Raw genomic sequence first — 16,346 nt, forward strand, 5'->3', positions numbered from 1 at the left:
ATCAAAATATACCTTCTACAAGAACATGCTAAAGATCGAAATAGACATTTTAAAAATACATGATCAAAATGAACAATAGTAATCAATAATTAGAATAATTCATGTTTATGTCACTTTATTTTATCTAGTTATATCTTATTTTTTTCAAAAGTATCGGTCATATGTCATGATAATGAACCTATGTTCAGACCAACATTAAGATTCTATAAGCATGAATGCAAGAAATTAGGATAAGAATAGAACAAGAAATTAGGGGATTTTAGTTAGGTCCAATAGGAAGGATGAGAGAAAACAATGGACTCAACTCATTCCCATTTTGACCCTTTTTAGGCTAACCTTCACAAATATTCCTCCTTTTTTCATGCAAAATTTCCCTCTCCTCCCTACAAATTCCTCTCTTTTTTTCCCCATCCATTTCCCAACAAAATCAAAATCCAAATACCCTATTTTTTTTTTTACCAAAAAGGGTAAAAATATTGGTTTGATTCAAAGCCGTTTGCAGTCGGAGACAAAAAGCTCCACCGCCAACGGCTGCCGGAGATACCCAAAAAAGTTGGAAGAGCCATGGCGTTTAATCAACGTTATTGCTTCTATTTTGCCCTTCTCTTCCTTTTCATTGCATTTGCTTACTCTCATTCCCCATTCCTCTCTTGTAATTTTCTTTCCCTATTTTTTTTATTCCTTTAAAAAAAAATTTAGGGTTTTTAATTTGTTTTTTATTTATGGAATTTGCAGATGAGGCACTCAAAGCTGGTAAATTTACTGGGCGTTCCCTTCTTCAGGCCAAAAAAAGTGAGTCCTTAAGCTTTTTTTTTTTTTGGGCTTTTTCAATTTTAAAAGAAAATCCATTTCCAGTTTTGGTTTTTTCTTTTTTGGGTAAATGGGGAGGCTTGTTTGGTTTTGTGTTAAAAAATTGATTTTATGGAGGGGGAAAATGTTTAGTAATAATCATCAATTTGGAGAAAAATTATAATTTAGTTTGTGAATTTTATTTATGAATTTTCAAAATTACAAATTAATTAGTCTAAACCTTCTGAATTTTTTCAAAATTAAAAGCTAAAAGGATCTACTAAAAATAAAAATGAATGGAAAGTTTAGAGATGTTATAATAGAAACTAAATAGCATACAAATCTTAAATTTTACTTCCCTACAATATAATACAAGAGGTTCATTCAAAAAGTGCTTATCAATAACAAAATTTAAATATTTAAGACTAAATTATTAGAGCTAGTGCCAAGTTAGGTTTGTATCTAATAAGTTCATAAACTTTCATTTTTATATGTAATAGGTTTCAACTTTCAAGACACGTTTTTTAATTTACGTTTTAGTTTAAAGAGCTATTAGACATAATTCCCCAAGTTCAAATTGTACTATAGTTAGAGTTTTAACCTAACATTAGTTGGTTGATAATCACACTACAACAAAACATACAATTTAAACTCCTACTACCATCGAATCACCAAAGTAAGATAGGTTAACAGTAATTAACATCTACTCCTTTTCTTGAGGCCAAATGTTCAAATTATCACCCCTTAAGCCAATGAACATAGGTTAACAATAATTGACATGTAGAAGTATTCCTTCCATTGATATCGGATGTTCAAATTACCACCCTTTTAAGTCAAAGTGAGTATAACTCATTAGTAATTGACATATACTCCTTTCCTCGAGATCGTTGAAATCTTCATTCCTTTAACCCAAAGTGAGCACAGTTGAATAGTAGTTGGCATGTACTCCTTCCTAAGGTTCAAATGACCACTTTTGTAAATCAGAGTGAGCATAGATTAGTGTTAATTAACATATATATCTTTACGTATATTGTTTTAAACCTTTTTTTTCCGATATTGACAGGTTGCCCAGTAGACATGGAAGGGCAGAATTACACAATCCTAACAAGCAAATGCAAAGGCCCTCAATACCCACCAGCACTCTGTTGTGAGGCATTGTTGGAATTTTGCTGTGGCTTTGTTGATGAATTAAACGACATGACCAACAATTGTGCTGAGACAATGTTTAGTTACATAAATCTCTATGGCCAATACCCTCCTGGCCTCTTTGCCAATCAATGCAAAGAAGGGGAACAAGGTCTTTCTTGTGACAAAGCCCTCAAAGACCAGGCCGAGAAAGCCGAGATCAAAGCTTCATCTTCTGCTTCGTCTCTACTAACTCGACCCGAACTTCATTCTCTTGCTCTCGCTCTCGCTCCTACTTTTATGCTCTATTTGTTGTTGTAGAATACAGAAGTAACCACCACCCCCTTCATTATCATCTTGCTTTATATGATGCCAAAGCTTTCAAATCTCTCTGTTATGTTCTGTTTGTTTGATGGATTCACTTTATAACTATTAACATCGAACTTGTGGTGGGATTTGAGAAAAGAAACTTGAATTTGTTTTGTTTTGTTTTGTTTTCATATGGGTTAATTTACAAATTTAGTATCAAAATTTTTAGGTTTGTATCTATTTCATCTTTAGACTTTCAATTTTTGTGTCCAATAAGTTATTTAAGTGAGATTCTATTACACATATAATTTCACTTTTAACTATGTTAAATGTTTTGAATATTTCAATAACTCTATTAGACACAAAATTAAAAGCTCAGAGATTTACTTGACATTTTAAAAAAACAGGTACTTTTTTTATACAAATTTAAAAATTTAGAGACGAAACTTATAAGTTTGGCATTGTTTGATAACTTTTTGATTTTTTTGTTTTTAGTCTTTGAAAATCAATTTATAAACACTTATTCTTTCTCTAAATTTCTTGCATTATCGTCTACTTTCTACTATAGTTTTCAAAATCTAAGTCAAATTTTGAAAACTAAAAAATAAAGGCTCTCTTTGACAATTATTTGAGTTTTTGTTTTTTGTTTTTAAAACTAAATCTATAAACACTACTTTCACCTCCAAATTTCTCTCATTATTATCTACTTTTTATCAATAGCTTTAAAAATCAAACCAAATTTTGAAAACTAGAAAAGTAGGCCCCGTTTAGTACTCATTTGACTTTTGGTTTTTGTTTTTGAAAATTAAGTCTATTTCATACATATTTTTTATCTTAATTTGCATTTCTTAATTACACTAGTTGAATTCTTTAGCTAAATTCCAAAAATAAAAACTACTTTTTTTTAATTCTCAAAATTTGACTTGGTTTTTTAAACTATTGGTGAAACGTAGATAACAAATAAAGAAATTTGAATGTGGAAGTAGTGTCCATAAGCTTAATTTCTAAAAAAAATGGTTATCAAATGGGGTCATAACTTTTTAAAAATTGTTTTTGTTTTTGAAACTTGGCTAAGAATTAAACTTTTGTACTTAAGCAAGATGCAACCATTGTAAAAAAAATGAGAATGAAATAGACTTAATTTTCAAAAACCAAAAACCAAAAACAAAATAGTTACTAACGGAGTAGTTTTAAACACGTGTTTTTGTTTTTAGAATTTGGCTTAGAATTTAGCCATTTTACTTAATAATAATGCAAATCATGGTAAGAAATTCAAAGAAAATAGATTTTAATTTTCAAAAACCAAAGCCAAATACCAAGATCCCGTTTGATAACGATTTTGTTTTTTAAAATTGAGCCTATAGACACTACTTCCACCTCCAAATTTCTTCTTTTGTTATCTATTTTTTTTTACCGATGACTTAAAAAACTAAGCCAAATTTTGAAAACTAAAAAAATAGCTTTTAAAAACTTTTTTCCCTAGAATTTGACTAGAAATTCAACTATTATACTTAAGAAAGATGCAAAATCATGATAAGAAATGTAGAGAAAATAGACTTAATTTTCAATAATAAAAAAAACAAGTTATCAAACGAGGTCTAAATAATTAACAAAGGGACGTTAACGTTTTTACAGGGTCAACTAAAAAAGGATTTTTTTTTTCTTTTTTCTTTGAATTTTTAGACCAATGACACGTTTTTAGATAGAAAGAAAGACGTATGTCTAAGAATTGATGAAGAATGAGGGAGTCTCCATTTTTTTCATCAAATTGCAAAATTTGGAAATGGATAGAATTAAAATGATTTTGAATTGCGGCTTTTCTTGGTTCTTTGCTAATACATTGTCAGGGACTCAAATGGCTGTATTTTACCAAGAAAACTTTTGTTTCTTTTTGTTTCTTCCTTTCTTTTTGTTTGGTAATGCAAATTCCAGAATCCATCGCATATGAATTTGAATGAAAATAACACATAACAGTGTGTCCAAAAATTGTTAAATCATAAATTTTGTCACGAAGTTTCCTAGACGTTGGGACAACAATTAAAATTGTAAAATCTCGAGAGTCATTTAGTCATGTAGTTCACAATATAAGAGTTAATAAATGTGAAATTAATATTTTTTTTGTTGCGGGCCCATAAGTTCCTTAGATAGACAAAGAGTCGAGTTGCTTCAACTTCTTAAGACAAAAATCCTCGAAACTCTTAAGCTTGTATTAACTACTTAATCTATATATTTTAAATATTTTTAGTATATCAGATGTTTTTGTACAAGTTCAAAGCATTTGAGGGTATTATTAATCATTTTGATAATTTTTAAATCATTTTTATCAGGTTTGAAATTAGTTCAAAACATGCACTGAATCATTTAAAGATTGATTTAATATTTGGTTTTATATGTTCAAATGTGTTTTATATATACTATCAAAACTAATTTTGAATGGTACTAAAAAACTGAACTTTGAATTATTAAATATATGTTTTGGAGTGATTTTAAAGTAACAAAAGTTATTTTAATCGTTTCAAAATCATTCCATAACATTATGTCCTTAATGAATTAAGTTAACAATAATCACTTACTAGATATAAAGTCAAAAGATCGTGGATAAATTAGAAACTTAGTATAGAGACCTGATATATGGAAACATAACCTTGAAAGTTAAAAAATGTATAAGAACTTAAAATAAAGTGATTAACAAAAGTAATTCTTACGTTTTTTATTGTTGTCCTTTAGATGAGGATTTTTCCTAACCCCATTTAAAATAAAAATAATCTCCTTTACAAATTGAATAATAACAATTTTTTGTTGTCCACCGTTAAAAGACCTAATTCTAAGGTTGTTGATTGTTGATCCATTACATGAGGATTTTTCTCTCATTTAAAAGAAAACTAATCCCCTTTACAGATCAACCAAAAGGAATTTCTTGTTGTCCACCACAGATTATTTGTTTGTCAAAGTACTTATCTTACTCGTCCAAAATTTAGTGGTTCTAACGACCTAGTTGGCATACTAGAATTGTCCATTTTTGCCATTTCGAGATTAAAGATAACTATAAATCAAACATACCTCATGGTCAAGACACAATTAATAATATTTCCATTATGAAACCTCAACCACATTTTGGGTGCGACCCCATTGAAGAAAAAGACTAAAAGAAAAACTTTGTGTTTGTGTCAAAGATACTTTTACTTAACCTTCTTTTTCGCGGATCAAACAATGTCAAATTCAAAAATAAATTAAGGGTATTTGAAATACATTTTCAAATATTTAATTTTTAAAAAATAAAGTATTTGATAATGACTCAAAATAGTTTTTGGAATGTATTTTAAACGATTTGATAGAAAAAATTTAATAAAAATGAGTTTTTTAAAAATATTTTTTTCTGAAGTCAATTCAAATGGCCGTAAATTTTTTAGAATGATTTCTTTCGATAACAATTTATAATTTTTGCTTGCCAAGTTTGACTCATTTTTTTTATACTATATTATGACTTCGTTCATTTTAGTCTCATTCGATAAACATAAACATTTATAAAATTAGATAACAATACAATGAAACTTATCAATCAAGACGACTTTTAGCTTTTTTGTATAGTGTTTTTTTTTCTTTTTGATGATGGGAATGAAGGATGGAAATAATATCCACCTTAAAAGGATCAAGTTGAAAAGGCCAAAGTTGTATTGTCAATTTGTCATTACCAAAACAGAGCACTGCAGAGTGTCTGACATTCATTTTTTATCATATCTTATAACAAAAAAATCCACAAAATTACCACTAGTAAAATACATATACCTTGTCACATTATATCATTACATTACAGTATATGATTGAATTACAAGATCAAGCTCTAATAAAAAAACAAAAACAAAAACAAACCCACCACTTGCAATACAGAATTGGGGGTGTTTCCTCAAAGTGATTAATTTTTTTTTTTTATAATAAGACAGAAAAAAAAAGGATGGAGGGCCATTTTATTGCCAAAATCAAAGCTTATCATCTATGAGCAGTGACAAGAGTTTCAATGAATCGCAACCCATCGAATCTCGGAGCAAATTGTTCCGCCGCCGTAGACGGCGGAGATCTTCTGGATGGAGTAGTAATTTCTTGATCTCTGGTGACTTGTTCCTGAAATACCCAAGAATTAGTTTCTTGTTTGGTTTGAGAAATGGGAATTTGAGTGAATTTTAATTACCTGATGGGAGAAAGTGGTTTTGAGGATGCCGGCGGAGGACGGCGGAGCAGACAGGGCGGTGGCGGAGGCGGCGGCGACGGAGGCGGCGAACAGCCCTGTTTTCTTCATGGAAATGTGGTGGTGGCGCTTTTTCTTTTGTGTTTTTTGTTGGAAGGGAAATTGGTGGAAGGGCAAAAACGGCCAATTTATATAGCAATGTGAAAAGGCTACGGTTTAACAAAGTTTTACGCGGCAACTATACCTGTCTAACAAGTTGGATTTACGATTATACCCCTATGTTTTATTTTATAGTGTCTATTTAATCCTTGTATTTTTGTAAATTTTTAAAATAGGTTTTTGTCATTTTCTTTTCTTAGAATGTTCGGATTTGAATTTACGATCTCTAGATAGAAATAAACGTGTTTTAAGTTATAACCATTATAGTCGTGTTGTCTTTGAAATTATATTCTTAAATTTTGTCATCTATTGTTATTTATTATTGTCATGATATTTGTCGTATACCAATAGTAGTTATTTGTATATTGTTATCGGAAGTTGACCTTTTTCAAACTTGGTAAAAAAAACGTTCGAGTTTCTATTTCCTTTAATCAATATTTTTAGATAGAAAAATAAAATTTTAATTTCAAAATGTCTCAAAAACTAAAGTTAACTGTTTTGAACTTTCATTCTTTTGTCAAATTGATCATTATCATTAACGAATCTATCAACCTAATATTTTGGTGGTATCTAATTGTGGGACTAATTGATTTTGGGTAAGTTTAATAGTTTAGTAGCGTAATCTTAAAAGTAACAATCTAGTTGATCATAACTCAATTAATTAATATTTGAATAAGCTTAATAATTAGTGCATTCTTAGAGTTAACAACCAACCTAAGCATAACAAAATTTATTAGGACATTTGTTTTTTTACTAAGATATAAAAAATTTGAATCCACTCATCTCAAACATATGAAGATAGAACTAAACAAATACAATATTCTTATATTAAAACGTAAAGATTATATAGATATAAATGAAAAAGACAATTTGATAATAAAATAAATTTATACTTGGATACATTGCGAATACGTGCAATCTACTCCAATCACATCATAAAAAAAAGTTTAAGAAAAAAATAAAAATAAAAATAAAACGAGAGTAATTATTAATTTTCAATTGGTAATGTTATCCAAGGGCAAGTGAAGTAATTTAGGTTGTGAGACATGAATGGAAGGAATAACACGTGGCAAAGAATGGCTGAGTTGGAAAATGAAGTTTGACAGCTTGCAATTTGGCAACAATTGAAGTTTTAATTCACTGTTTCTCTACACCACAAATTCTAAATGCATCCATCATAATAATTAATTCCCAACTAATTGCACCAATGATATTCTCAAAATCTCTTCTAGAAACTAGATTTTTTTTATAATGTTCTCCCCTTTTTCTTTTAGTCCAACATTTTGAAAAATAAAAAAAAAGATTGTAATATAAAAGTCTTCTAAAGTTTTCAATGTGTTTTTAAATTTTAATTGTATGAGAAAAGTCAATGAACTAAAAAAAATATCTACTAAATTGTGAACCTTTTAATTTTATGTTAATAAATTTATTAGAGATAAAATTGATTTTTTTTCTTAATAAAAATATCATATTTTCAATTAAGATGATAATAAGTCTGCAAATTAAAAGAAGATAATAGATCAAGAATCTTTTAAACTCAAAATTAAAAATTGAATGATCTATTAGACATAAAATTAAAAGGATAAAAACTTACTAGAACTAGATTTTAAGGTCTTATTTGATAAAGTTATTGACTCAACATGTAATTTAACAACAAAAAAAAAAAAAAAAAAAAAAAAAAAAAAAAAGTAAAATTTTATTAGTTGGATTCACTAAAAATAAAGTGTTTTTTTCTTTGAGAGAGAATAGAGATAAATATTATTTATATGGAAGAAAGAAAAAGAAGTATTTATTTGTATTAGTTAAAAGAAGAAGTTTATGATTTTGATTTGGAATGAAAATGAGAAGAAATGATAAAGGGATGATATAAATAATGGAGAAAGGTAGCGTGAAAAATATGAAATACATACATGATTGAGGGAATATGCAATGGAAAAGTATAATTGAATATTTTGGCTTTAGAAATTTTGTGGGTGAAAAAGACCAATATTCTTTTGACTCTTTCCCTCACCATAAAGAAAGTATATGTATATATATATATATATAGGCCACCATTATTTGCCTCTTTAGTGGAAAAGGGATGGTTTGAATATAATATCTACCTAAGAACTTGGGTTATTGGTTTTATTTAAAATAACAATAATAATAATAATAATAATAATAAATAATAATAAAATAAAGGAGAAGATCCTAGGTTAAAGATCAAATGAGAGAAAAGGGTAGGTTCAAAGCTTAGAGGTTTAATGGTGAGGTGGAGGATGATTTTCCTATGTGGCTCCTTTGGCTTGCTGAATGGAGAAATGTTTATGGTGGAAATTTCTTAGATGTTATTTGTATTGTTAGGTCTTTTGATCCTAGCCTTTCATCAAAGTAATAAATTTAATCCTTAAACTTTGGTTTGTAACGATTTGATCTCTATATTTTTAATTTTGTAATAATTTAGTTTGTGAACTTTAATGTATAACAATTTGGTTCTCAAATTAGTCCCTAACGTGAAAAAAAATATATCAAAATTAGATGTCAATTTATATTTCTTTATGATATTGACTTTGTATTACATAAAAATATTGAGTCTATAATTTGTTTATTGGTTTATTTATACAAAAAATCTTATTATATCTTACCACAAATTTGTACAATAGGGACTAAATTGTTATATATTTTAAAGTATAAGAACGAAATTGTTACATAGAAAAGTTAGGGACTAAATTGTTACAAAATTGAAAGTGCAGAGACCAAACGTTACCAAAATTCAGGGACTAAATTGTTACTTTTATGGAAATTTAGGGACTAAAAGTGATTTTTAACTTTATTATAGGTCATTGACGTATGAAGTTTCAAAGTTATTATATGTTAGTTCTTGAATTTTAAAATGTCTATTTTCAGTGCATGAACTTTTAGCAAATAACAATTTTGATCCTTACTCTTATTCAAAATTTTAATAAATAATTAATAATATAGTTTTGACTTTTGAATATGTGTACGTACTATATGTAAATACAAGTATGATTTCAAGCCAATTAAGTTAGAAACGAACATTGGACAAAATAGATTTAAGGTAGAAAAATAACATCGAGGGTATTAAGAGCCTGTTTGGTAGCACTACAAGAAAATAAGTTTCTGCGACGACAAATTTGTCGACGCCTAAAAATGCGTCACCATAGGGTCTCTACGTCGACATCAAAACTTACGTCAACATATAAGGGTTATCCTGATGCCAGAAGAGTGAGGCATCAGGATAAAGAACCTATCCCGACAAAACAAAGGCATCGGGATAAATGGCCTATCCCGACGCTAAAATAATAGCGTCGAGAAAGACCTAATTATTAAGTCCTAAAACTATCTCAAATGCCTTCCTTTTCTTTTTTGGCTACCGCAAACCGTCCCCTACGACTCTTCCCTGCGACCCTCCTTTCGATTTTTCGTCGCGACTCCCCCCTCCAGATTCTTCGTCGCAAGTCACCCATTCCTCTCTCATGTGCGTTCCAACCCCCACTAAGTTTTTTTTTCTCTTACAGTGCACTCTAAGTATAAAGACGAAATTGTTACATAGCAAAGTTTATGGACTAAATTGTTACAAAACTGAAAGTACAAGGACCAAATCATTACCAAAATGTAGGGAATAAATTGTTACTTTATGAAAATTTAGGGACTAAAAGTGATTTTTAACTTTATTATAGGTCGTTGATGTATGAAGTTTCAAAATTATTATATGTTAGTTCTTGAATTTTAAGATGTCTATTTTTAGTCCATGAACTTTTAGCAAATAACAATTTTGATCCTTACTCTTATTCAAATTTTATTAAATAATTAATAATATAGTTTTGACTTTTGAATATATGTACGTACTATATGTAAATACAAGCATGATTTCAAGCCAACTAAGTTAGAAACGAACATTAGACAAAATAGATTTAAGGTAGAAAAATAACATCGAGGATATTAAAAGCCTGTTTGGTAGCACTACAAGAAAACAAGTTTTTGTCGACACCAAAATTGTCAGCGCCTAAAAATGCGTCGCCATAGGGTCTCTACGCCGACATCAAAACTTGCGTCAACATATAGGGGTTATCCCAATGCCAGAAGAGTGAGGCATCAGGACAAAGAACCTATCCCGATAAAACAAAGGCGTCGAGATAAATAGCCTATCCCGACGCCGAAATAATAGCACCGAGAAAGACCTAATTATTAAGCCCTAAAACTATCTCAAATTTTAATAAATAATTAATAATATAGTTTTGACCTTCCTTTCGATTTTTCGTCGCGACTCCCCCCTCTCCCGATTCTTCATTGTAAGTCACCCATTCCTCTCTCCTGTGCATTCCAACCCCCACTAAGTTTTTTCTTCTCTTCCAGTGCTCTCTCTCGTTCATCGCCATTCAGTCCTCTTTTCCATTTGCTATCGATCGCCGCCATTTAGCCCACTCGCCTTCACTTTGCTGCAGGTCTCTCATTCTCACGCTGGAAAGATTTTTCTCACCTTTTTTTTCCTTTTAGCATTTATGCACTACTACAAATTTGGTCTTTCTTGACGCGCATGATTTTTGTTTTCTTGACGGTCATGAAAAAAGACCATCAAGAAAAATACATTTCTTGATACAATTAATTTTTATATTTAGCTTGATGTACATGCACATCAAGAAAAATATCTTTTTTGACACACGAATTCATAAGTCTCGTCAAAATGGTGAATTCTCAGTTTCTTGATGGGCAATGACCATTAAGAAACCTACCTATATTGATGGTCAATGTCCATCAAGAAACATATGTTGACAGTCACAAAGCTCACCAAGAAAAAGAACCAAAATGGCTAGAAAAAGTCAAATTTGCATGCCAGATTGATACCTATTTTGATGGTCAACTGCCTCAAGATTAACAGTATTGTTGAAGGTTGAAGCACAACAAGAAAACAACCAAAATGACGATGTTTTGGCCTTAGCAAAATGACGTCATTTTGCATTCAAATAAAAATCGATTCATATTGCTTTAAAAATCGAAACGACGTCGTTTGATTTAAACCAAAATGGTGCATTTTTGGCTTTATCAAACTATGTTGTTTTGGTTAAATTCAAAACAACGTCGTTTTGGCCTTTAAAGAAAAGCGATGTCATTTTGCATTTCCCAATCCTTTTACATTTCCTCTTCACAGCCAATCCTCGATACTCCACGCCTTTTTCTGATTGGTTCTCTTCTTCAACCACTAAAATCTGGTGTTCGTTTGCTTCCTCAGCCCTAAATCTCGTCGTTTGCTTTACAGACCGTTCGCCTTTCATCAGTTGTTGTCCTTCCCGATTTCCCAAGTCGTCAAGCCGCTATCAAAACTTGATTTCCATCCCAGGCCACCGTCTTCTTGTGCAAATCGTCGTCCGTCTTCAAGCCACCGTCTGTCTACAAGTTGCCGTCGCTAGCCACCGTTGATTAATCATCTTTCAGCTGCCAACCCGATTTCAACTCCTTTGGCCCTAAATGTGTATTAAATATGTTGATTGACATCCCTTAATCTGATTTTGTGATCAATCTTTTATTGATTTATTTGCAAGTTTGAATTGATTATGTTTTTGAGAATTCGGCCAAATTTTGATTTCAAATTTGATTTTTTTTTTCTTTGTTTTTTTAATATGATGAATTTGGAGACAACTAAAACAAAAATTATATTGGGAAACTTATGAAAAATGGTTTTCTAGTTAGTTTCAAAGGAACTCCCAAATTCCACAAGCACATTTGAGTAAGTTTTGAAAACAAAATTGGTTGATTCAATTGTGTTTGATTGACTATATTTTAGGGGTGGGTTAATTTTGTTTTGATAAATTTGGGGGTGGGTTAAATGTATTATGTTGATTACTTAATGATATACTTTGCTTTTTTAGGAATATTGAAAGTATTTATTGTAATAATTATCTAATGTACTTCAATATCTTAAAATCACTATCATTGGAGTTCAATTACATATGTTGATAAATTTAGATATGGAATGACTATCCTGCATTTATGGTAGTCACTTATATGCTTTGTTATAAGGGTGTTGGCTTTTATGTCCTAAAACTCGTGGTTTGTAAACAATAGAACTTATTCTGAAAATTCAATAAAGTTTTTATTGAATATATTATATTTTAGAAATCCAATAAACCAAAGTCTCTTGACTATTATATGAGTACTTGAACTTTATGTGGAGACATACAAGTGGATCAAGTTCGAGTAAATAGTAAAAATGGTCTATAGTGTATGAATAAGGTTGGGTGCCTCTAGTAACACTATTGGATGCAGCATACTCTATAGTTGTTACAAAAAGTTGTAAAAGTGCTACAAACGAAGTGATCCTAATTCGTTCATGTTGGGACATGAGGAGTGGAGGTGTCTTGTGCAATTGAGTTTTGTGCAAGATCGGACCAAGAAACTAGTCACTCTTACTTTATAACATTGTTTACTGTTTAAGACTGACTATTTCGAAGCGATGACCTAGGTAACTTGACCTTAATCCTAAGCTAACTATGAACTCCTGTTTGTTTGAGATTATCCTTTGATCTGCAAACGGTGAGAGTAGACCAACTGCCTCTGCTCAATAAGCTTGTAAATGATGATCTGCAAGCTTTGGAACTTAGACACAGCGGAAGACCTCTACGCGAACTCTAACGCCCAGAAAATGCGTCGGCTATAGCAGCACGATCAATCACGAACAAGTGAATGCAGTAGGGACGACACCACCAAAAAGGAGCCCTTGGCATTCTCGGAGTGAGAATCCAAAGTGTGGTCTTTGGTGAGTTTGGTAGAGATATGAGGAAGTATTAATCGTGTAGACGATAAACAAGTGGGAGAGAAAAGGAAGCTAGCTGTCACACCCCATCCCAGACTACTCTTTGAGCCTAGGAAAGGATATGACTGCAGCAGTTATCAACCCTTTTGCTGACACTTATTGCCTAATAACTCTTGTGGAAATAACTCTGATACCAATGTGCAAACTCATACATAGCGGATGCCTCTTAGGCCAAATACATCAAGTTTAAACACACAACATATTTAGAGAGATTACATTACTAGTTTCACAAATCCCGATGCCCAAAACCTTAGTCTCTATATGAACAACTGTAACATGTGTACAATATTTACAGTAACTACCTAACAGACGGGTTACAATATCTTTGTCCTTTAGTGATAGAGCAGATGTAGAGCTACCTCCTGAGGATTTGACCGCTACCTGGGGGAAATAATGAAAACAGGGTGAGCTTGCTAGCCCAGTGAGTGACTTAAGAAAGAAAACTGATTCTCATGCAAAAGTCTCAATAAAGAGATTAAACTGAAATATAAATTTCTATAGTAACCTTGTACTACAATATAAACATTTTCCAAGCATAAAGCATATAAAGTTGTTTTTATCAGAAAACATTAAAACTGTTCCTTAGTTGAGAATAACCCTGTTGTGGTTAAATCCCAACGTCAACTACTAGTTAAGAGAGAACCCTTTTGCTCAATCTCTGACTTTAACTACCTACATGCACGTGGCCATACTAAGTATCGTCATACCTTAGGTACTTTTTCTCAGATACCTTCTCAAAACTTGTCCTTCAATATTGAGCTGCTCGAATACCTTCTCAAGTGTCCTTCGGTATCGAGTTTCAAGTAAAACTAGTCATAAAATGACTTTCTCTTTAAAGCATGTAAAGCATAACACATAGAAAACATGTCGTTAAAGATAATAATGCATGCTTGGTGTATTTAAACACATATAAATAGCTTTTCAATAAACATTCATACATGGCATGCGTTTAAAACATAACTCATGATTTGCTTGGAAATTACTTTGTAAAACTAGCTAGCATGAGAACAATCTTTCTTTAAAACATGGTTTCTTTAAAATATTGTAAATATATAGTCACTCACAACTTTTAAAACTATTCCTCAAGGGTCGATATGCTTCTATTACTGGTGTCAATCCTATGGACAAAAAAGCATATATTAGCTACTAGCATAAGTCTCCCTTTTGAGAGTAACCCTTAAGTAAACTTTGTGTTTAGCCTTCCTCTTGAAGACTTTCACAACAACGCACCTTGCTGTGGGTTTAGACACTTAGGAATTTCTTTGAGATTTGGCTCATGCAAAGCTTCCAACCGCTCTTCACAAATGCATCACTACTTATGCAACCAACACTTTTCTCTCTAAGTGTTCTTACAGCTACATATGGTCGTCCTCAAGGCTACTTATGCATCCAAGACTCCACTGTAAGCTCTCCTTGGCCTACACAGCATGTCCAACGCATGGAAAAACTCAACCCTTGGTCCTGTCTCTTATACACATCTAGATGTGTATAAGAGACAGGTCCTAGAGACTCAATTCTTTAATGATGGCCCGGATTCACCCGAGAATAGAACCTTTGGTTCTTTTTCTCCTTCTCCGGCCTTAATCCAATGAGGACTTCTTCTGGCAGCATCATCTCTGAAAGTAGAATTTCGGAGATTTCCAATGACACCAATAACTCTAAATTTGAACGGAGAAATTGATCACACTGATCGTTTGAAATTTAACCTCCCCTTTTTATACTGCTTTTCCACCGCCTCTAATTAAATGCTAGCCCGACACCTTCAACTTTCAAAGAATTAAATCTGGTGCTAAGGACATCAGGTAATTTTAATCGATGATTAATTTCGATCAAACCAGTCTAATCGTTTAGCTCACCGCTCCATCGTTTAGTGACTTCACGCTGATGCTTGTCACCCGACGATCTCGCCGAATGCATAGTACACTGATGCCCATCGTATAGCACAGCACGATTATCGTTTAGCGCACATGCCCATCGCGTAACGCCATCGTCTAACGCTGATGTCGATCGTGTAGTTCCAACGCCCCATCGCTTAACGCTATCGTCCAACACATAGCGTTATCGTTTAACGTGATCCTTCACATCGTCTAGCATCGCGCATCTGCTACACGATCGCCTACCACATCGCTTAGCTTCGTACATTTACTACAAGATCTCCCAGCCCGCCTACACGATCACCTACCTCATCGTGTAGCGTCACTCACTTACTAGACGATTGCATACCCAATTGTGTAACGCCGCTTATTTGCTACCTGATCGTCTACCTCATCGTGTAACGCCGTTCACTGCTACACGATCGTCCAGCACGCGCAACTTCAATGCCTAGCGCCCATGTCTGCGCATACTTGGGGTTGCCGCATGCTTTCCCACGCATAGCTTTTCTCTTGGCCATACTTTGGCTTCCTTCAATGCCCAAATAACCTCTAAAATGAGCATGGTCAATGCATGGCACAACACTTAGCCAATTTTCTAGCCTCCAACGCATGGGTTACAGTTAGCCAATTTTTTCAAGCTTTACTCAAGAGTCAAGCTTTCAAATTCAAATTTTTTCTAAGTTTTCACCATTTTCTCTACAACTACACATTAATTTCCACATCAACCTACTCACCACACTAGTCTCAGTAGGGAACATACTCAAGTAGAGAGATGGGGCTCAGAGTTCACATATCGTATAGCTAAATACTATCGTTTAGAAGAAGTTACACAATCGTGTAGGTTTTACTAAACGATCGTTTAGTAAAAGGTGGACGATCATTTAAAAAATGCGACACACTATACGATCGTTTAGGAAAGCTAAGCAATCGTTTAGAAAGTAGCGTGCAATCGTTTAGGCGCGAGGTGTGCGATCGTTTAGGCGCTGAGTGACTATCGTATAGGCTCTCAACTATTAGATCGTTTACTTTTCCACATCGATGCCAAAATTTTCGAACTTTTCGAACTTTTGCAAAATGAAACAAGATTTCATTTTAT

The 16,346-nt window shown here is 32.2% G+C and overlaps 2 protein-coding genes across 3 annotated transcripts; one reads left to right on the plus strand and one right to left on the minus strand.

Annotated features, from left to right (window-relative positions):
* The first annotated feature begins 261 nt into the window (after positions 1-261).
* Positions 262-2,387, plus strand: LOC120078503 (GPI-anchored protein LLG1-like). 2 transcript variants are annotated; one of them, XM_039032774.1, is made up of 3 exons: positions 262-652; positions 736-792; positions 1,853-2,387. In XM_039032774.1, exons 1-3 carry the CDS (start codon positions 565-567, stop codon positions 2,233-2,235), a joined length of 528 nt encoding a protein of 175 aa, XP_038888702.1. In that variant the 5' UTR covers positions 262-564; the 3' UTR covers positions 2,236-2,387. The 2 variants fall into 2 exon arrangements, with proteins under 2 accessions (XP_038888702.1, XP_038888703.1); XM_039032775.1 differs by having other exon boundaries at positions 262-580.
* Positions 2,388-5,911: 3,524 nt separating this feature from the next.
* On the minus strand, positions 5,912-6,577 carry LOC120078298. The gene is made up of 2 exons (XM_039032534.1): positions 6,410-6,577; positions 5,912-6,342 (listed from the first exon to the last, which is right to left on the minus strand). Exons 1-2 carry the CDS (start codon positions 6,515-6,517, stop codon positions 6,211-6,213), a joined length of 240 nt encoding a protein of 79 aa, XP_038888462.1. The 5' UTR covers positions 6,518-6,577; the 3' UTR covers positions 5,912-6,210.
* Between the last annotated feature and the right edge of the window lie 9,769 nt (positions 6,578-16,346).

Source organism: Benincasa hispida, chromosome 5 (assembly GCF_009727055.1).
Source record: "Benincasa hispida cultivar B227 chromosome 5, ASM972705v1, whole genome shotgun sequence".
In the NCBI taxonomy this organism is placed as follows: domain Eukaryota; kingdom Viridiplantae; phylum Streptophyta; class Magnoliopsida; order Cucurbitales; family Cucurbitaceae; genus Benincasa; species Benincasa hispida.

Excerpts from the sequence above, each read along its gene's own strand:
- LOC120078503 (XM_039032774.1), top strand. The coding sequence starts at position 565 with ATGGCGTTTAATCAACGTTATTGCTTCTATTTTGCCCTTCTCTTCCTT. Across the intron at positions 653-735 it reads TCATTCCCCATTCCTCTCTT|ATGAGGCACTCAAAGCTGGT; the intron begins GTAATTTTCTTT and ends TGGAATTTGCAG. Across the intron at positions 793-1,852 it reads CCTTCTTCAGGCCAAAAAAA|GTTGCCCAGTAGACATGGAA; the intron begins GTGAGTCCTTAA and ends CGATATTGACAG.
- LOC120078298 (XM_039032534.1), bottom strand. The coding sequence starts at position 6,517 with ATGAAGAAAACAGGGCTGTTCGCCGCCTCCGTCGCCGCCGCCTCCGCC. Across the intron at positions 6,343-6,409 it reads AAACCACTTTCTCCCATCAG|GAACAAGTCACCAGAGATCA; the intron begins GTAATTAAAATT and ends TGGGTATTTCAG.